Source organism: Penaeus vannamei, chromosome 42 (genome assembly GCF_042767895.1).
Source record: "Penaeus vannamei isolate JL-2024 chromosome 42, ASM4276789v1, whole genome shotgun sequence".
Classification (NCBI taxonomy): Eukaryota; Metazoa; Arthropoda; class Malacostraca; order Decapoda; family Penaeidae; genus Penaeus; species Penaeus vannamei.
Window position 1 is genome coordinate 25693442 of NC_091590.1, and position 22500 is coordinate 25715941.

At 34.0% G+C, this 22500-nt stretch overlaps 2 protein-coding genes and 2 pseudogenes across 2 annotated transcripts in view; 2 read left to right on the forward strand and 2 right to left on the reverse strand.

Moving 5' to 3' along the window:
* The window catches only part of LOC113815413 (histone H2B), a 7458-nt gene extending 739 nt beyond the window's left edge, over nt 1–6719 (reverse strand). Inside the window, 3 exon segments of the mRNA XM_070118563.1 lie at nt 6556–6597; nt 6599–6638; nt 6641–6719. Coding sequence (XP_069974664.1) covers nt 6556–6597; nt 6599–6638; nt 6641–6719 — 161 coding nt within the window.
* Nucleotides 6720–16820: 10101 nt separating this feature from the next.
* LOC113815429 (histone H4-like) lies at nt 16821–17137 on the reverse strand (annotated as a pseudogene).
* A 399-nt stretch (nt 17138–17536) lies between these two features.
* On the forward strand, nt 17537–19458 carry LOC113807432 (histone H3, embryonic). The gene is given in 7 exon segments (XM_070118710.1): nt 17537–17709; nt 17711–17731; nt 17733–17759; nt 17761–17826; nt 17828–17962; nt 17964–18077; nt 19393–19458. Coding segments are annotated over 7 exon segments (543 nt in total). The 5' UTR covers nt 17537–17595.
* Nucleotides 19459–20177: 719 nt separating this feature from the next.
* On the forward strand, nt 20178–20558 carry LOC113814315 (histone H2A-like; annotated as a pseudogene).
* The last annotated feature ends 1942 nt before the right edge of the window (nt 20559–22500 follow it).

Consider the following 22500-nt stretch of genomic DNA (forward strand, 5'->3'; position numbering starts at 1 on the left):
CCCAAAGGGGAAGACACGGGTTATTAGATCCTTTTGAGCTTTAGTAGTTGATGTGGACCTGTGGTTATCAACTGCAGGTCATCTGCATAGCTCAGTAAGGTGGTGTTATTTCGGAAAGGAAGGTTGACCAGTTTTTCAATTAGTAGATTAAATAAAGTTGGACTGAGGATGCCTCCCTGAGGTGTACCTTTTTCAAAAATAAGGGTATTCGATAGGTGTCCTTGGAATATCACTGTAGCTTTTCTTTGTGTAAAATAGTCTGTAATCCAGGCCAGAAGATGTCCTTTCACTCCTTTTTCCGCTAGAATTGTTGAAATTATTATAGGGTCCGCAAGCTCAAAGGCTTTTTCCAGGTCAAGGAAAACTAAAGTGGCCTTGCCTTGATCCAGCATTGATCTTAAAGTAGCAATATTGTCAGAGGTACCAGTATTCTTTTTGAAGGCAAAAAGGTTATGGTGAAGATCAGGGAGTTTATACAGCATTCTGTTTAGAATGATTCTTTCAAGGGTTTTACCCAAGCAGCTAAGTAGTGAAATTGGTCTGAAAGACTTGGGATCGTTGTTTTTTGGTATGGGTTTTATTATGGCACTTTTCCAGGCAGACGGTACTTTTCTTTCTTTGTAAGATTTATTGTATAAATGAAGTAAGAAATCCATTCCTTTGGGTCCTAAGTGCTTCATCATGACATATGATATTCTATCATCCCCTGGAGCTGAGATTTTGTGTATATTAATGGCTTTATTGATTTCTGCCATGGTAATAGGATGGTCAGTATCATCTGAATCTTCGATTGCGTTTTCTATTATGTGAAGTTGTAGTGGTCTGTTTATTGCCAAGGCTTCCACAGTATTTTGGTCTAAATTACTGGAAGACGATCTGGTAGCAAACTGATTTATTAGTTTGTTGGCTTCACCTTGAGGATCAGGATGTGCCGATTCGATTAGTCCTATAGCAGCCAGTGGCTTTGCGGAGATGGCTCCAAATATCTTTAATCTTTGTGTGGGAATTTAAAGTTTCGCACCAGGCAAGCCATTTTTCAGTTCGTATATCCCATAGCTCTCTTTTACGTGTCTTAAGGTGTCTCGATACAAGTCGAGATTATCCTTGGAGGGGAACTTTGATAAGTTTTTCTTAGTTATATTCACTCTGTGATGTAGTTCAGCGACTCTGTTACTGTAATACCAGTGATCCTGGTGCTCTTTGGAAAAGGGTTTACATAATGGTATCTGGAGTTGGCAGCTTCTGTGATTGCTGTTTTGAAGTCTTCTTCTAGTTTATCAAGAGTTTTGTCACCAATTTGATAGGAAGAAGCCCATATTTCAATGAGTTTTTGGAATCTACCCCAGTTTGCTTTGTGCGTATTCCATTTTGGTTGGTAAGGTGGGGAGTTCATCCTAGGTATTTCTATAGTAATGATTAAGGCTGAATGGTCGCTGTTTAGGTGCTCGTGAAAGGAGGAGTTTGCATTAGAAGCTAGATAATCATTAGTGAAGGTTAAATCTAGGACTCCTCCTCTTATGTGGGTAGCCTTAGTCTTATTTAGAATTTGTATATGGAGGCTATTGGAGAGATGATGTTCTATATGTATTCCTGGAGGATCTTTCAGAAGTGGTCGATAGGATGTTGGGTCATTGAAAAGAGGATGGTGAGCATTAAAATCTCCTCCAAGGAGGATGGGACTATTTTCTGCTATACTGAAAAGTTCATCTAATTCCAGAATACAATTGTTTCTAGGGGGACGGTAGCAATTGTAAATATCTATGATTTCTTCCTGTAAATGAATTGATATAGCTAAAGATTCTATATTGTGGCCTGGGGTTGCTGGGTTTAGTTATATGGCTGGGTATGGATTTTTAACCAGTGTCATCAGCCCTCTGGGACCTCTCCTAGAATGGGAAAGTTGAAAGATTTGATATCCGGGGAATTTTATATTAATTCCTTCGTAAATGGTTTTTTGTAAATTGCAATGTCAATCGTCCCAAAGGGAGCCCCAAAAAAAGGGAATACCCCTTAATCCACCTATTTCCCAATTGCAATTTTTTTTGGTTTGTTCTTAGTATCCATAGTCGTTTTTGTTATTGTTCTTAGTTCTGTTTTTTTGTAGGGGGAAGGGAATTTCATTTTTGGGAGGAGAAGTTTCTGCAAAGCTTTCATTTTGACTACTGTGTGCAAATATTTCTAGATTAGATGTTTTCTTTTTAGCTGTTCCAGAGGTTCCTTTGTAATTCTACTACATAAACCCTCTGAGAGAGAAGATGCCTTCTGGTGGGGAAAAGGATTTAAATCTAAGGATATTGGGGTCTTGATAATGTTTGGTAGATTTGTCATTATAAAATTAAATTGCGGGACCAAAACGTTTAAATTTTTGGGTTGGGTTGTTCCATTATTGGTTCTAATGAAATAAGATTCAATATTCTTTGGGGGGGTTTTTTGGGGAAATTTCGGCAAAAGGAGTACTCTGTGAATCTGAAGGGTCTTTCTTGGTTTGGGGTGTATTGTCTTTTGCCCCGAAAATTTGGTTTCTTTTTGATATAGTCTATTTGGTTTGTTTTTCTTCGGGAACTGGTTCCCGGCTGATAAAGGTTTAAAGTAAATTGATTGGGATTTTGGGGGAATTGGGAACTTGGAAAAGTCAGGTTTTTTGGTTTTTGAAAAGTTTACCTTTGGGGCATTTGGGGGAAAGGCATGGGGGTGGCTCGGGCGGTTTGGGCATTTTGCCTGAACATTTTCCTTTTCTAAACATTGGCTAGTATTGGTTTGGAGCAGATGGCACCCCTAGAAAAGGAAATCTAACTGTTCTTTTGGTTTTAAATTTTTGGCTTTTTAAACATCGAGAGGCTCGGGTTGTAGGTTCGGGTTTTAAATAATTAATTTCCTGTTTTAAAAAGGTTTTTTGTTTCCCCCTTGACAGAGAGTAAAATCTGTCTTGTTTAAAAATTTTGTTAATCGTGATAAAGTCTTTTTTGAGGGGATATTAGGGATATTGAAATATAGGAAATTTGGAAATCCTAAAATTTTGTTTTCTTAATTTCCTCTTCCAATGGTCTCTAAACCAATTTCCTTGTTGGTGGAGGGGAATTTTACTAAAAAAAGGGGAATTTTGGCTGCCCAATGTTTTGGTGTGATGGGAAAGGGTTCCCCTTTTTTTACCTTGGGGGCAACTAAGGGCCCTTTTTTTTTTTTTAGGTTCCCTTTTTCATTATGGGGGGAAAATCTGTATTTGGTTTAAGAACAAATTTCATTTGTTTGTTTAAAAATCGGGGAGATTTTTTCTTTTTTAATTTATTTTGGTCCCAAATCATGATGGTCCAGGGGTTTTCAAGTTCTTTCAGGGGAACCGTTCATCTGTTTTTCCCAAAAGTTTTCTGCATTTTTTCCTTTCTTTGAGGGGGGGGCCCTTTGTATTAAAATACAATCTTTTTCTTCCCCCTGGGGTGGATTTGGGAATAATCATTTTCCCCTTTCCCCCAAAAACAAGGCAGCTTTTTTAATTTCTTGTTTGTCTATTTTTTTTTGAAAGGGTTCGGTTATTTGGGTTTCCCCATTTTTAAAGTAAATTTTTTTTTCCATGGTTCCTTTGGGATGATTTTTCGGGAATTTCCTTCTCTCTTCGGGCCCCCTTTAATAGGAAGTTGGTGTTTTTCTTTTTTTTTTCCTTTGATTTCTTTTCCCTGGGGCCCCTAATCCTCCTTTTGGTTTTCCCAACCAAATTGCGGGGCTGTTTTGACTCGTCTTTTGGTAAGACTTTGTGGAATAAAGTCTTTTTAAAAAAAAAAAACCCTTTTTCCCCACGGCGGTCCTCCCAAGGGACCCCCTCGGGGCCCACCCCCCGGGGGGCCACCTTCGGTGAGGGGATTAAAAAACGGCCAAAACCTAAAACCAATGAACTTAAAAACCTGACACAACCTGATAACCTAAAAACTTTTTTTTTTGACGGCTAACCCCCAACCTTTTTTGCAAAGGCCTTTTTCATCTCAAACTGGTCCTGAAAATTTCCTATTTTTTTCCTTTTGGGAAAATTTAAATCTTTTTTCCCGCTAGTTCGGGAGAGTTGATAATAAAGTCTTCCGGTTGGTAAGCAGCGCTAAAAGGGCTTGGCTTTTTGCCAAATTAATAAACGAAACCCCAACTTTTTCCCTTTGGGAACGGCCCCAAACGCTGGTGGCGGCCCTCCTCAAAACCCAGTTTTTTTTTTCCTTTTTGGAAAGAACCAAACCCTGGAAGAGGGGTTTCCCCCTGGAAAACCCAACAAGGGGCCCGCCCCCCCTGCGTGGGCCCCTCAGGTTTCCCCAAAAAGCGGCCCTCTTTTAACCCCCGCCCCACAAAAAACTTGCCCCACCTTCCAATCCACCCAAAGTCATTGTTTGGGATTTTTGGCAATTTGTTGGGGGCATCATTTAATTGCCCCCATTTCTTAAAGTTTTTCCTTTGATAAAGGGTTGAAAAGGTCTCGGTTTGCCATTTTAACCGGAAAGGGGCCCTGTGCCAGCCCCCTTCTCCGCACGGCCAACCCCGGGTTCTGGTATAAATTCAGCTCTTAAAAAAGCCGGCCAGACTTTTTCCCCAAAAAATTTCATTCGAAGGGCCTTACCGGCCCAGACTCCCCCAAGCCCACCCGGGGAAAAGGGCCCCCCGCAAGCAGCGGCCCACCAAGGCAGCACGTAATTTCCCCCCTGCTCCGGGGGTTGTCAAGAAGCCCCATCGTTAACCTGGTACTGTTCCCTTCGTGAGATCCGTCGTTACCAGGGAGCACTGAGCTCCTCACCCGGGAAAGCTCCCCTTCCCCGGCGCCTCGTCCGTGAAGCCCGGGGACTTCAAGACTGACCTCCGTTTCCCAGTCCTCTCCCGGGGCTCGGGGGGGAAGCCGGGGGAGGCACCTGGTGGGCCCTCTTCAGGCCCAACCGTGGCCACCCTAGGAAATGTAACCATTATCCCAATATTTTTGCTCCCGTATCCGGGGAAAAGAGCGCCCCAAAAATTTTTGGTTTTGCTAGCTTGCTTGAAACATAAAAATATCCCCCCCGGGCCCTTTTTGGGGCCTCAAATCAATATTGAGATGAAAACATGACATGCTTCCTTTTTTTTTTTTTTTTAAAGTTTTGATTTCAAATGCCCAAATGACGAATAGAATCAATGACATTGCATAGATAGATAGATAGGTATGCAACTAGAAAGGGAAGGCAAAACCCCCCATGACTGATTTTCCCAACATGTTGTCAACGCACTTGATTTTTATCGTATACGTTTCTTATGAATATACCAAATATTAAATACTACAACAATATACATTGTAATATTTGTCGAACGACCGACCGGAAAAAGACATACAGACACACACTGTCTTCAACATAATTCATTACTAAATATAAAATAATGTGACTAACAGACGGGACAAAATATTGACTATATTTTGGGACTGACTTCGGGTTCAAAAAACCCAAAACCATATTGTTTTATTTTGATTTTGCCTACACAAAAACACTAAAATCCCCAAACACCCCACCTAACCTACCTCAAAATTATATTATATAATATTTTATAAAAACACTAAGAAATATACAATTAAAAATCAAATTCCCAACCCATTAAAGCACGTGGTTATATCCCCATATTTGATTTGGGTTTGTTTGTTTATGTTTTATAAAAAATTTGTTATATAACATTAAAATCGAATGACACATGCTTTTTTTTTTATATTTTAAATCAATATAATGTCTTGAAAATTTTAAAATCTTTTCTATCTATCTATATATCTATCTATCTATCTATCTATATAATATACACACACACACACACCCTACAACATATTTATATATTATATATATAATTATTATTATTCTAACTATAAAATAAATATGAAATATATATATATAAAACTGTATACATATACACGTGTTTTTAATATAAATCTTTTCCCCTCTTTTGTCTCTTACTTAAATCCCTTATATTCATTAAAATATGTCATAAAAAATGCATTTAAATATTTCTAATTAGGGAAAGGGAATATATGTTCCCTATGATATACAGGCTATAAAACTTTCAACATATATTTCTAAAATTTATATATATTTCAAAAAGCCTTCTCTCTCTCTCTCTCTCTCTCTCTCTCTTTTATCATCCACACTTCCTCTACCCTTAAATCATACAGACGGGCAAAACACACCCCTTCAGTAAAAAACGATGAAAATGAACCCCTTATGAAACCCTAACATTAAAACGAATATTACATTGATATTTTGTTGATATTACTGTACTTTGAAAAAAATACGGAAATTGGTTTTCATTTCTTTTCAAAATTTTATTTCTGTGGCTCCTAAAAAAAACCGATGTTGTTTTGGAGACCGGGAAAACCGAGCAACCAAACAATTTACTTAGAGGAAATGTGTAGGGGACGGCCTTTGCCCCCGTGACGGGGTGTTTGGGCCCGTTCACCGGGGGGCAAAACCCCGGGGGGTTGAAACTCCCCCTGGTGATGGTGGAACCCTTTTTGTAGTGGGCCCAAAGGGGGAAAACCTCAACGGCAATGCGCTCAAAAATGTCTTAGAAAAATTCCCTGATGGACATTTGGAGGAGATACCGGTGTCAGGGTGGACCCGCCAACACCTTGTAGATGTAGATGCTGTAGCTCTCCTTCCTCCCGGCTTCTTCTTCTTATCACCCTTGGTGACTTTTTGGGGCCCTTGGCCTTCTTGGCGCCTTTTGGAAGTCTTGGGTGGCATGATTGACAACACTCGCAAGAGGTATTCTAAAAACTCCAAACAGTTTTTTCCTTTTTTAGTGCACCACCAGGGCCCCCTCGGCTGGCCCAAAAGGAAAAACGGGCCACGCTATTGGCTCAATCCCCGGCCATCCCGCATTGCCCACCAAAGAGACCGTTTACCTGGGACCTAAAATACCGTTTTTCCCGTCGCAACTATGATTTTTGATTCTTTTTAGCAAAGTCATGGGAAACTATCAACATGTCTGGTCGTGGTAAGGGCGGTAAGGTAAAAGGGGGAAATCAAAAAAACCCCCCCAAGCGGGCCGGCCCTTTGTTCCCCTCGGTAGGGTTTACCGCCCCCTTTTGCTAAAGGGAAACATGCTGAACGGGAGGTGCTGGTGCCCTGTGTACCTGCAGCCGTTTATGGGTCTTTGGGGTCTGAAGTCCTGGTTTCAGGGGAAGCCGCCCGTGACAAAAAAACCCATCATCCCCCCTCCAGCTGGCCATCCGTAACGACGAAGAGCTCAACAAGCTCCTCTCTGGCGTTACCATCGCCCAGGGGGGTGTCCTGGGCCCCCCATCCGGGGGGCCTCCCCCCCGAAGACCCGGGAAAAAGTAAATACCTTTTCCCTTAATTTTTTAACTACATCGGCTCCTTTTTGGGGCCACAAAGATTTAAAAAAGGAAAATTAAAAAAACCAGCAAAACAAACCAAACCTAAATATTCTGAAAAACTAGACAGCAATAATTGAACTCACAATAAAATACCCACTGTCGGTACAATAATGTAGTGAACGCTATCACTCATACATTGAAACTGAGCAAAATTGCAACCTAAAAAGAATCGGAAACCCATTTCATATACAACTCCCCTTCACTTCGAAACTTTATTTTATATATGTATGTATGTATGTATGTATGTATAAACAAACATATGCAATATGTGTGAGTGCGCGTGCGTTTGCGATATAGAAATACCATAAAAAAAATGACTTTTATAAAAAAAAATCCTTTTTAAAATTTTGTACTATATATATATAATATATATATATATATATATATATATATATATATATATATATATATATATATATATTAAAATATATATATATATATTAAAATATATATAATAAAATATATATTAAAATTTTTATATAATATTTTATTATAAATATAGATATAGATATATATATATAAAAATATATACATATCTATTTATATATATATATATTTTATTTTAATATATATTTTTATATATATATTTATATATATATAATATATATATATTTATATATATAAAATATATATATATTATATATATATATTTTATATTTATATATATATATATATATATATATATATATTATATATATATAATTTTATATATATATTTTATATAATATATATTATTTATATATTATTTTATCTATAAAACTATAATTTTATCTATATTATATTATATATATATATTTTATATATTATAATATATATATTATATATATATATATATTTTTATATATATATATATATATATATATATATATATATATATATATATATAATAAACACATATAGTATATATATATAATTTTTATATAAAAACAAATATAGTATATATATACATATATAAAAACATATATAGTATATATAAACACATACGTATGTTTGTATGTATAAAATATATTTGTACATGTACGTTTTCATATAAAAAAAAAATAATATAAATTTTGGGGAAAATTAAAATTTCCTAATTAATATAAATATTTATTTTTATCACTAACCTTGATCATCATTTTTAAGGGTTTTGTGCGTTCGTTTGTCTTGACCATGGTTTTACCTCGTGTTTTTGGAATGTCCGGGGGAAGCGAACGGTGGCTAAACTAGGGGGTACGAGTTCGTTCGACGGACCGGGGGGGAAAAAGGTGGGGAAAAATTTTGATTGAATGTTTTCTTTTGATTTGTTTTCCCCAATTTTTATAATGAAAATTTAAAGGTTGAAAAACCTTCCCTCATTCAAATCAAAATGTAAAAATTTAAAAAAAGGAGACTGTTTTATATTTATATTACAACCTTTCGAATCTCTATCATGATGTATCTCAGCTATATATAACATATATTTACTAAAATGAAAATTAACCCCCCCGTTATATATGTATCTGGGGATTATTGTGCAGGTCATATTAAATCATGTTTCATGTATAAAGCATGTAAAAATCTTTTGTAAAAAATTTAAAATGAAGAAAAGACATGAGGTTTTTAAAACTAAATTGACAATATCCTAAAAAGCATCCCCGAAATTGACATAAAAGAAATACAATTTTTATATAGACAAATTATGCCCCTTTTGTAAAAAAAAACAGGGGGCCCAAATTTTTACCTTTTAAAAACAACAAAATTTTTTGGGGGATCCCCCCTCCCGGGGTTTTTTTTAAAAAACAGAAGATGGAAGAAAAAAATAAAAAAATTTTAAAAAGAATAATCAAATTTGGGTTTTTTGTTTTTTTATTTCATTTTTTCTTATGGGCAGCAAGCAAAATCACCCCCCCCGGGTATTTTTTTTAAAAAAAAAAAAAACACAATACAAAAAAAGTTTGGTTTTTCTATCCAAATATGGGGGGAGTTCCTTCAAAAAAATGTCCGTTCAACAAAAAGGTGTTTTTAAAAAGTATACAAAAATGCCCATTTTTAAAAACCCAAAACACTGTTTTAAAACTGAAAGGCTTTGGTGTCCCCCCAACCCCCTTTGGAAAAAAAAAACAATAAATGACAATTTTTCCCGGGGAAAGGGGGTGAGGGGGGCGACCGATGGTTTGGGGGGGGAAAAAGGGGGGGGAAAAAGTGAATTAAAAAAACCCCCCAAAAAACGTTTTTTTAAATGATATAAGTATCCCCTTGGGGGGGGGCCTTTTATATTAAAAATATTGGTTTTATGGGGTTAAAATAACATATTTAAAAAACTAAAAAAAAAAACCCCTTTTTACCCCCAAAAATTAAAAAACGGTTTTTGGGTTCTATTTAAAAAATACTACGAAAAAAAAAAGTTTTGGTTTATTCAAAGATGCGATGAACATTTGTAAACATTTATCATAAAAACCAAATATAAATATTTAATTTTGTTACTTTAAATTTTTCCAAATTTATTTTTTATTAAAAATTTATATATATATATATATATATAAAATATATTTTTTTTAATATATATAAAATTTTAAAATTTTTCCCGTCAAAACAAAATTGTCAAAGAGTAATATATGTATTTTTTTTATCATTTATTAAAAAGAAATTTTGCAATATTTTTTTAAATAAACAAATATATTGGTTTTTTTTTCCATAACAAAATCAATCCCCTTTTTAAAAAAAAAAAAAAAAAAAAAACACTTTACGTAAAAAATTATTTTTTTCAATAAATAACAAAAAATATATATTTTAAAATTTTTTAAAAATTTTTTCCCTTTTATAATATGAAAAAAAAAAAAAATAAAATATAAAATAAATAATAATAATAAAAATTAAAAAATTAACAAGGGTACAAAAAATACAGTAATTTAAACAATAACCTTAAAAAAAGGGCCCCTTTCCCGGGGTTTCCCCTTAAAAAAAAAAAAAACGTCCAAAAAAATGCTTTTTTTAAAAAAAAATCCGGTGTATTTTTTTTGCCGTCACTGTGTCATAAAAAACCCAAAAAAAGAGCCTTTCCCCAAGGGGTTTTTTCACAATACACACACAAAAAAAAAAGAAAACGGTCTGTATCAGAAGACTGTCCCCGCAGGATGGACGCGACGACAGTTGGAATAAAAAGGAGGACTAAAAAATTCCCCAAGGGAAAAAAAAACAGGGAAGGATTTGGGTTTTGGGGGTGATTAACAGATTGTTTTATCTTATTGATTTTGTGAAGAAATATAAAAATTTTTAAAAATTTTGGGGAAATTTTTTAGTTTTTTTTTGGAAAATTGAAAGATAAAAATTAAAAGGAAAAAGGGGGCTGTCGGGAAAAATAAAAAAAAATTTGGGGAAAAAGCAAGAGGGGGGGGGGGGGGGGAAGGGGGGGTTCCGTTTTTTTTATTAAAAAACAAGACCTCCACTTTGGTGTGTTTCCCAACCTAATCCTATTTGAGTAAAAATCCCCTACATACGTAAACAATCAAAAATTTTTAACAGGTTAAAAAAATATACCATAAAATATGTCTATAAACAAAAAAAATTTAAAAAAAATAGTTTGAACTTTTGAAGGGGAGGGGGGGGAGGGAGGGGAGAGGAGAGGAAAGGGGGGGGAAAAAGGGAGGAGGGGAAGGGGAGGGAGAGGAGGGAGAGGGGGGAAGGGGGAAAAAATATTATTGATAAATAAAATACATGTAAAACCCTTAAAAGATGTCCCCAAGGGCCTCGTTCAAAATTTTTGATCTCGCCCGCCCAGTGAAAAACCTTAAAAAAGGGGTTTTAAAAACCCCCCGGGGGAGAATACAAAAAAATTTCCCCCGGGCAATCAAAGTAAATGAAAAACCCAACCCTGGAAAGGATTTGGGGGGGGGTTTGGGGGGGTGGGGTTGGGGGGGGGGGGGTGGGGGGGGGGTGGGGGGGGTGGTGGGGGGGTGTGTGGGGGGGTTGGGGGGGTTTTTTGTTTTGGCACACACCCCTTTTCTTTTTTTTACCTCAAGCTAACCCAACATATCCCCCTTACTATTTTGAATAACAAAAATGGAAGGCAACCATGATGGATAAAGGGGGGAGAACCAAATGGAAAAAAGGAGAGAAAAGTGAATGGGGCTTTGGAAGGGGAAATAAGGGGGGGGGGAGAAGGCAATGTTTTATTCAACATAACAGCCCCACACGTGTCGTGTCATTATACAGCAAATAAACCTCTTCCACACTTATTTTTAAAAAAAATAAATATCAAAAACCCCTTTTAATTTAAATGATTTACATATGTTTTGTGCCCCAAAAAAAAATATATCACTCTGTTTTTATCAGGGGGTTGGTGCACCCCCCAACACAGACGCCCAGTCACAGTCACAGTACAGTCACAGTCACTTTTATTTTTACTTACTTATTTCATTTATTTTACTTTTTTTTTAACTCACCCTCACCCTCACCACCACCACTCCATCAAAAATTTTTTTTTGTTGTGTGTGTGTGTGTGTGTGTTGTGTGTGTGTGTGTGTGTGTGTGTGTGTGTGTGTGTTTTGGTGTGTGTGTGTGGGGTGTGTTTTTGTATGTATTATTTTTTTTATGTATTATTTTTTATGTATGTATGTATTTTTAGAAAAAAAAAAAAAAAAATTTTATTATATGCATACATACATTTTTATACTTTATATTTTTTGTATATATTTATTTTATATTTTTAAAAATAAAAAAAAAAATATATATTTAACATACATATAAATTTTATATAAATAAAAATAATAATATACATAATGATATAATTTTTTTTATATATATATATATTTTCTATATTTATTTTAAATATAGATATATATGATAAAATTTTTTTTATGGATTAAAAAATGAAAAAGAAAAGAAAAAAAAATGTTTAAATTTGAGAAAGAAGAGACAAGGGAAAAAAATTATTTAATTAAAAAAAAAAAAAAAAAGATGGCATAGCCTATAACTTTGTTCTTTTTAAAATGTATTGATGACAAATTTTTTTGATTACAGGGAAAAATCTGAAAAAAAGATACAAAAAATTTAAAAAAATTTTTGAAAATCTAAATCAAAGTTCTAATGAAGATAAATAGAAAATAAAAAAAAAATAAAAACCCTGGAACTTATGATAATGACCCAAGAATAGAAATATCTGAAAATCAGTTAAAATGAAAATTTACGTTAAATAAATCAAAAACACAATAAAGTCATGGTAACTTCCCAAAATGCCTATCAAATATATATTTGTGTTTCTCAACAAATGATAAAAAATGACATTTTGCCCCTGGGAAAGGGGTTTTGGGAGCCGGGAAAAAAAAAAAAACATTAAAAAAAAACATAATATATTTGACAAATAAACCAATAAAAGGATATATTGAAAAAGGTCATGTAACTCGAGAAATATGTATCCCAACAAAACCACCCCCCCCCCAAAATAGCCCAAATGGATGAGAATATGTTAAAATGATATAGAATAGATTTTAAAAATAAAATTTTGGGAAAAATTTTTCATGTTGATATGTTTGTTAATGGTTAAAAAATATAATGATAAAAAAATTTTAAAATGAACAACCTGAAAAAGTGTAAAATTTTTTTAAAAAAATAATTTAACGAAAAATTTTTATTTTTAATATAGTGTATTTATTATTATAAAAAAAAATTTAAAAATATATCTATATAAAATTGTAAAATTTTAGATAAAATAAATAAAAAAAAAATTTTGGTAAATAATGGAAACACAATATGAAAATGGAAACAAAGTAATATTATAAATATTTTTTTAAACCCCAACAAATTATTGTAACGGGAAAACATAAAAAAGTAAAATATACTTGCAAAAAAAAAAAAAAGGAATATATATAAAAGCAAAAAAAAGAAAAAAAAAAGAAAAAAATAAAAACCCTTAAAAAGATAAAGAAAAAGTAAAATTATATGGTTAATGAAATAATGTAATAAAACATCAAAATAGAAAAAGAAGGGCAAATAATAGAGAAAATAATATAGATACAAATAACAAAATAAGAAAACTAAAAAAAGTACTAATAATATAAATAATACAAAAAAGAAAGAAAAAAAATTATAATTGTAAAAAAAAAAATTAAAAAAGGGGAAAAAATTTAAAAATAAAAAAATAAATATATAGATATATACAAATAAAAAAAAAATAAAAGATTAAAACAATGAAAAAGATATATTATTCCCTTTAGATACGGGGCTTAAAAAAATGACATATCAAAAAAAAATATATATATATAAATGAAAAAATGTGAATATTATAACATAAATAATAAAATATCTTAATCTATATGATAAACTATAATTAATTAAAAAATTTAAAGTTCACAAATAAAATAATGATTGTGATTAATGTTGTTGAAAAATAAAGGGAAAAAAAAATAATTGCAAATATGTGCCCAACAACAGTGATAAGTAAAATTTTAAAAAAGTAATGTTATATATATAATTATTAATAAATATTAATGAAAAATGATGAAATTTTGAAAATTTCCCCAAACCCCAAAACACACACACACAACACACACATATATATATTTTCCCCCCCCACACAGACACCCACATGAACCCACCCAAACCCCCCATATACATCCATGTATGTATGTATCTATGTATAAGTATAAATATGTTTATGTATATGTATTACTATAAATGTATATGTATAGAAAAAAAAAATAAATATGGGAAAAAAAAAAAAAAGAAAAAAGAAAAAAAAAAATAAATTAAACATGTTTTACAATAATTAATTAATGTATTTTTTCAAAAGATGTGTATGTGTGCATAGATACAAAATATATTTATGTATATGAATAAAAAAAATTATATTTTTATATGTTTTTTTATATATATTATATATATAATATATATATAAATATATATTTTATATAAAATAAAAATAAAAATATAAATAATAACAAAAATTTTTTTATACTTATTTTTTTCAAAAAAAAAAAAAAAATTATTATTTTTTTTTTTATTTTTTTTTTTGGTTTTTTTGGTTTTTTGTGTTGTGTGTGTGTGTGTGTGTGTGTGTGTGTGTGTGTATCTTCTGTCTTTCTTTTGTTTCATAAAGTGCTATAAATCCTATAATCAATATCTATTAAATTTTTTCTAATCAAAATATATATATATTATTTGATTTTGCATAATTGTGTAAACCTATATAAAAAAAAAAAATTTTTAAGAAAATATGAATGTGTTAGATTGCATAAATGATTTCTGGATAAAAAAACAAGATAACACTGAAATTTTCCCAAAATAAAATATTTTTTTATACGGAATTTTATGTCCCCTATATATGATCCCTTTTACCCAAATATGTGGGTGAGACACCAAGGCACCTTGTATTTACCCCCAAAATAATGTGATAAGCATTACATATCAGTATCTGAATGTTATGAAATCAATGAGTACCAACATATTGATGCAGAGTTCAATAGTTATTTAAAAAAAAAAATTCCCAAAATACAATACATGAAAAAAATTAACTTATAAACAAAATTGCGGTTGTAATAATTGATAAAGACATGTACAACAGGCATTTAATAATAATAAAATCAAACATAAATGCAACACCAATAATATTTTCAACAATATTTACTTCCAAACAAACATTCTTAAAATGTAATGAATATGAGCATCTTCCTCTTGAACGATCCAACCTATTATAAGGCAGGACCTTTCCTTCATGCAACATGTTTAATATGTGATTATTTGTGTGAATATCGATTGCAGAAATTGTTATTTGGTATGATAAGCTAGTATTTGAGACTTGTTCATTGACACGTGTTTGTTTAGTCTACCTTTGCCTACAGTTTGTTTCAACATATTTGTATTGTACGGGCTGTAAAACAATGATTACTCGAGATATTTTCTGTCAAAAAAAAAGCGTTGCCAAAAAGACCGGAATACCAGTTTGGTAGTTAGCTGTTGTTTATACAGCGAATAAGGCCTATATTTGTGTGTCTCAGTGTTTATACAGCGAATAAGGCCTATATTTGTGTGTATCAGTACGCATAGAGTCCATTTCTGTGTGACACAGTCCAAGGCTCGGCCGTGTAGGTCTCCCCGAGGCAAGAGCAAAGTAAAGTAATGTGAAATGAAATGGATTGGATTTGATTTGTTTCGTTTTGTCTTGTTTTTTGATTTGACTCTGTCTTTTGAATTTGGTTTGTTGTTGTTTGTTGTGTTTTTGGTTGTTGGGTCCCCCCTCCCCTCCCCCCCTGTTTGTTGTTATTGGTGTTGGTGTATGTTTCTTGTTCCTTGGATCTTTTGTTGTTGTTGTTTTCGTGTGTGTGTGGCTACATGTAACTGTGTTTGTTTCTTTGTCTGTGTTTGTGCCGGTCGTGTAATCAATCGTACAGACTGATAGCTGGTTATTTGGTAAGTGACCGACTGACTGACTGACTACATTTTAGTTGTGTTTGTTGTTTGGTCCTTGTGTATGATTATGCTGTGGTGTGGTGTGGTCTGCTCTGCTGTGTTCATGCTTGATACAAGTAGTTGTTTGTTTTGTCTTTGTCTTTGGTTTGGTTTGTGTGTGAGATGTGTATTTAGTTTGGATTCTGTTTGTTAATAGTGATTGATTGAGTGATTGAGTGAGTGAGTGTGACTGAATGAATGGTTTTGAATGTGTGTGTTTTGACAAAGCTCTGATATTCTTTCACTTATCTTTCATAAACGTTTATATAAGACGTACGAAAGAACTCAACAATTATGAATAACTGAAGTATTGTTGATTGCTTCTTTGTGTTACTTCGTTCAGGCATATATGTAATGACTAAGTAACACCAACTAACAAAACATACTAGTAATTTAAAAGAAAACAAAACTTGTGCATCCCTCCAATATGATGCTCACTTCATCTGCAACATTGTGACGCTACTATTGATTCTTCAATATTGTAAGTCAAGCTATCCTTGTAGTTAGTTAGTCATTAACACAAATCCACCACCCCTCGTACACACAAGTATATAACGCTCACTAAATATACACAAACAAACTACATTTATATATCGAGTCGTGTGGGCCAAAAATGATTTATATGACTTAAATAATAGACACCCACTCATAATTAACCGTCAACATAAGAGTGTGTTAAAAAAAAAATAAAATAATAGTCACCCCTTACAACATGGATCTATTTCACTCTCTGATACCCAAACAAGTTGCCATAGGCCTATAATTGCATTGATTCTATCCATGTATGAATGTATGGTAAACTCTGTCATTCTTTCTTTGTAAGTAAATGATTTTTGCCCAGAAACATGCTCCCTCTAACGACGACAAGCCAAAAAAGTACTAACTAAATATATCAAACACTTAAGAGCCAGCACGATCAACTCAAGTCAGTCAACGATGATATCTCTGTAATAATTTTAGGACCTAAGATAGGTCCAAGGGTTTTTGTTGGTAATGGTTGTCCTTTGGGTGGTTGTACGATTTCTGATCTTGTTGAAAACGTTTAACCTCCGAAACCGTACAGGGTGTCGTCCCTGGCGCTTGAGAGCCGTAGACGACGTCCATGGCGGTGACGGTCTTCCTCTTGGCGTGCTCGGTGTATGTGACGGCGTCACGGATCACGTTCTCGAGGAATACCTTGAGGACACCACGGGTTTCTTCGTAGATGAGACCAGAGATACGCTTGACACCTCCACGACGGGCAAGACGACGGATGGCAGGCTTGGTGATACCCTGGATGTTATCACGCAACACCTTGCGATGACGCTTGGCGCCCCCCCCTTTCCGAGACACCTTTCCGCCCTTTCCACGTCCAGTCATGGTAGCGACTTGTCTTGCTGCGAGTAAACGAGAAGATGATCCGGACTGGCCAACCCTAGCAATGGTACCTGTTCCCTACCCTCGCGTAGCGCTCAGGCTTGCCGCATCAAGCGGCCGCTCATCTTAACCGCCCGCTCTAAGCCAATAAACTTGTTTTACACCACTTCAAATCCATCCAAAGTCCAGCTGACCCATTACACGCATATGTTTGCAATCACCTTGTTGATGACATCATGTATTAATTGTCCCATTTTCTCATCAAGGATTTCCTTTGATCACAGGTAAAAGTTGGCCAGGTCTCTGGGTCCTGCTTACACCGGGGAAATGGGCGGCGCCAACGCACACTGTGCCAGCCACACACTTCCTCCGCACGGCCAAGCCCGCTCTGGTATAAATTCAGCTCTTGAAAAGCCGGCCAGACTGTTTCCTATCTGTACAGATACAAACAATCATTCGCAATGGCTCGTACCAAGCAGACTGCCCGCAAGTCTACCGGAGGCAAGGCCCCCCGCAAGCAGCTGGCCACCCAAGGCAGCACGTTAAGTCTGCCCCTGCTACCGGAGGGTGTCAAGGAAGCCCCATCGTTACAGGCCTTGGTACTGTTGCCCTTCGTGAGATCCGTCCGTTACCAGAAGAGCACTGAGCTCCTCATCCGCAAGCTGCCCTTCCAGCGCCTCGTCCGTGAGATTGGCCCAGGACTTCAAGACTGACCTCCGCTTCCAGTCCTCTGCTGTCATGGCTCTGCAGGGAAGCCTCCGAGGCTTTACCTTGGTCCGGCCTCCTTCAGAGGACACCAACCTGTGCGCCATCCATGCCAAGCGTGTAAACCATTATGCCCAAGGATATCCAACTTGCTCGCCGTATCCGCGGGAGAGCGCGCCTAAGATTTTTGGTTGCTAGCTTGCTTGCATACATCGAAAATCATCCTCCTCGGCCCTTTGTCAGGGCCTAAACTAATCAATATTGAGATGAAAGCATGACATGCTTCCTTTTTTATTATTTTTCTTGTTTTGCTTTAGTTTTTGATGTCAACAGTGTAACCAGCAATGACGAATAGAGATCAATGACATTGCATAGATAGATAGATAGATAGGTATGTACAACTAGTAAGGTAAGGCACGATTTAGCCATGCATGACTGACTTTCAACATGTTGTCTAACGCACTTGATTTCCTTATCGTATACGTTTCCGGTATGAATACTAATGCCAAATATTAAATATTCACTACAACAATATACATTGTAATATTTGTCGAACGACCGACCGGCAAATATTACAGACATACAGACACACACTGTCTTCTCAACATAATTCACTTACTAAATATAATAATAATGTGACCTAACAGACTGACTAAAATATTGACTATATGTTAATGACTGACTTCAAAGTTCAACAAACAAACACACACTATTGTTTTATATTGATTATTGCCTACACACAAAACACTACAATCACCAAACACCCCACCTAACCTACCTCAACCAATATATTATATAATATTTTATAGAAAACACTAAGAAATATACAATTACAAATCAAAGCTTGCGCCAACCATTAAAGCACGTGGTTATATCCCCGTATATTTGATCTTGTTTGCTTGTTTATGTGTATAATAATAATGTTATATAACATTGAAGATCGAATGACACATGCTTTTTTTTATATATTATAAATCAATATAATGTCTTGACAATTATACAAATCTATCTATCTATCTATCTATCTATATAATATACACACACACCTACAACATATTTATATATCTTTATTTTATTTATATAATGTATGTATATATGTCTATACTATTATACATAATATATTGAAATATATATATATAAAACTGTATACATATACACACATGTGTATGTCTAATATAAAATCTCTATTCACCCACTCTCTGTCTCTTACATTAATACATCACCCTATTCATTTGATATGTCATTGAAAAATGCATGTGGTATATTTCTAATTATGGAAGACATATAATATGTTACTATGATATACAGACATATATATACTTTCAACATATATATTTATATACATCTATATATATATTCACACACAGCTTTTCATCTCTCTCTCTCTCGTATATCATATATCACACACACTTCCTCTATCCTTAAGTCATACAGAACAAACACACACACTTCAGTAGAAAACGATGAAAATGAATCCCTTATACCTCGAAATCTAACGATTCTAACTAATATTACATTGATATATAAATGTTGATATTACTGTACTTTGAAAGAATGCACAAGGCAAATTGGTTATTGCCGTCATTTCTATCAACTTTGGCATGTTCTGTGGCTCCTAAAGGAGCCGATGTTGTTGTAGGAGACCGGAAAAAACCGAGCAACCAAGCAATTTACTACTAGAGAGAAGTGTACTTGGTGAAACCGGCCTTGGGTGCCCCTCGCTGACAGCGATGCTGTTATGGCCAGTTCACCGGGGGAGCAGAAGCCTGACGGCGGTCTGGAATCTCCCGGCTGGTGATCGTGGAACGCTTGTGGTAGTGGGCAAGGCGGGAAGCCTCATCAGCGGCGAAAATGCGCTCAAAAATGTCATGTTCACGAAAGAATTCATGATGGACATGGCCTTGGAGGAGATACCGGGTGTCAGGGTGGACCTGCTTCAACACCTTGTAGATGTAAGATGCTGTAGCTCTCCTTCTATCTCCTGCGCTTCTTCTTCTTATCACCCTTGGTGATAGACTTTTGGGCCTTACCGGCCTTCTTGGCAGGCCTTTCCGGAAGTCTTGGAGGTGTGCATGATTGACAACACTCGCAAGAGGTATTGCTATAAACTCCAAACTATGATTTTTTCCTTTTATAGGTGCACCACCAGCGCCAGCCTCGGCTGGCCAAGGAAAGCGTGGGCCACGCTATTGGCCTCAATCCCCGGCCAGCCCGCATTGCCACGTAATGTCCCAATGAGACCGTTTCACCCTGGAGCCACCTATAAATACCAAGGCTTTGCCCCGTACCAACTATTGATTTTTGATTCTTTTGAGCAAAGTCATAGCAAACTATCAACATGTCTGGTCGTGGTAAGGGCGTGTAAGGTAAAAGGGCAAGTCAAAGTCCCGCTCAAGCAGGGCCGGCCTTTCAGTTCCCCGTCGGTAGGATTCACCGCCTTCTGCGTAAGGGCAACTATGCTGAAACGTGTAGGTGCTGGTGCCCCTGTGTACCCTCGCAGCCGTTATGGAGTACTTGGCTGCTGAAGTTTCCTCGAGTTGGCAGGTAATGCCGCCCGTGACAACAAGAAGACCCGTATCATCCCCCGTCACTTGCAGCTGGCCATCCGTAACGACGAAGAGCTCAACAAGCTCCTCTCTGGCGTTACCATCGCCCATGGGTGGTGTCCTGCCCAACATCCAGGCTGTTGCTCCTCCCCAAGAAGACCGAGAAGAAGTAAATACTTTCCGTATTACCTCTTTTCAACTACATCGGCTCCTTTTGGAGCCACAAAGACTAAAATAAGAGAAATATCTGACCAAACCAACCAGCAACCAAGCTAACCAAGCCAATAAATATTCCTGAATGTTATCTAGACTAGCAATAATGGAACTCACAATCAAGAAATACCCACTGTTCGATACAATAATGTAGTGAACGCTATCACTCATACATTGAAACTAAGGAGCAAAAATTGCAACCAAACAATACAAATACAGGAAACCCATTTCATATACAACTCCCTTGCACTTCGATAACTTTTTTATTTTATATATGTATGTATGTATGTATGTATGTATGTATAAACAAACATATGCAATATGTGTGTGAGTGCGCTTGCGTTTGCGTTAGTATAGAAATACTACTAAATAATAATGACTATATATAAAAAACAAATCTCGTGTAATATGTATGTACGTATGTACTATATGATATATATATATATATATATATATATATATATATATATATATATATATATATATATATATATTATATATATAATTATATAGATATTATTATCTATATATATCTATATATTATCTATATATATAGATAGATACATACATACAGTATATGTATATATATACTATATAGATATAGGATATATATATTATATATATATATATATAATATATATATCTATATATAGAGATATATATAAAATATATAATATAGATATATATAATATATATATATATATATATATATAGATAGATACATACATATATATATATATATATATATATAGATATAGATATATATTATATATATATATATATAATATATATAATATATATCTATATCTATATATATATATATATATGTATGTATCTATCTATCTATCTATCTATCTATCTATATATTAAACATATATAATACACAAATATAGTATATATATATACATATATAATACACAAATATAGTATATATATATACATATATAATACACAAATATAGTATATATATATACATATATAATACACAAATATAGTATATATATATACATATATAATACACAAATATACATACATACATACTATATGTATGTATCTATCTATCTATCTATCTATATATTACATACATACATACTATATGCATGTATATATATACTATATGTGTGTATTATATATGTATATATATACTAGATATGTGTGTTATATATGTATATGATTATATATATATATATATATATATATATATATATATATATATATATATATATATATATAAAACACAAATATAGTATATATATACATATATAATACACATATATAGTATATATAACACATACGTATGTATGTATGTATATAAATATATATTGTACATGTAATTGTACATATAAAATAAATAAATCAATATAAATGTTTGCGTCAGAAATTAATTCCTAATAAATATAAATATTTATTTTTATCACTAACCTTGATCATCATGGGAAATATGTACGCGTTCGTTTGTCTTGACCATGGCTGACCTCGTGTTTAGGAATGTCCGGTAAAGCGAACGGTGGCTAGGCTAGGGCGTACGAGTTCGTTCGACGTGACCGGGTGTGAAACCTGAAGTGTAGGAATAATGTTAAGATTGAATGTTGCGTATGATTTGTTTTCCCCAATTAATATAATGAATCTAAAACGGTAATGAAAATGCGTTCATCAAGTTCAAATCAAAATGTAGAATAAAAAATAGGAGACTGTATATATTTATATTACATCACTTCTCGAATCTCTATATATCATGATGTATGCATGCAGCTATATATACACATATATGTTACTAAAATGAAAAATTATTTACTTATGTTATATATGTATGTATGTATGTACCTAGGTATGTATGTGTGCAGGTGCATATGCATATATGCATGTGCATGTATAAAGCATGTACGTTAGTATCTTGTGTAC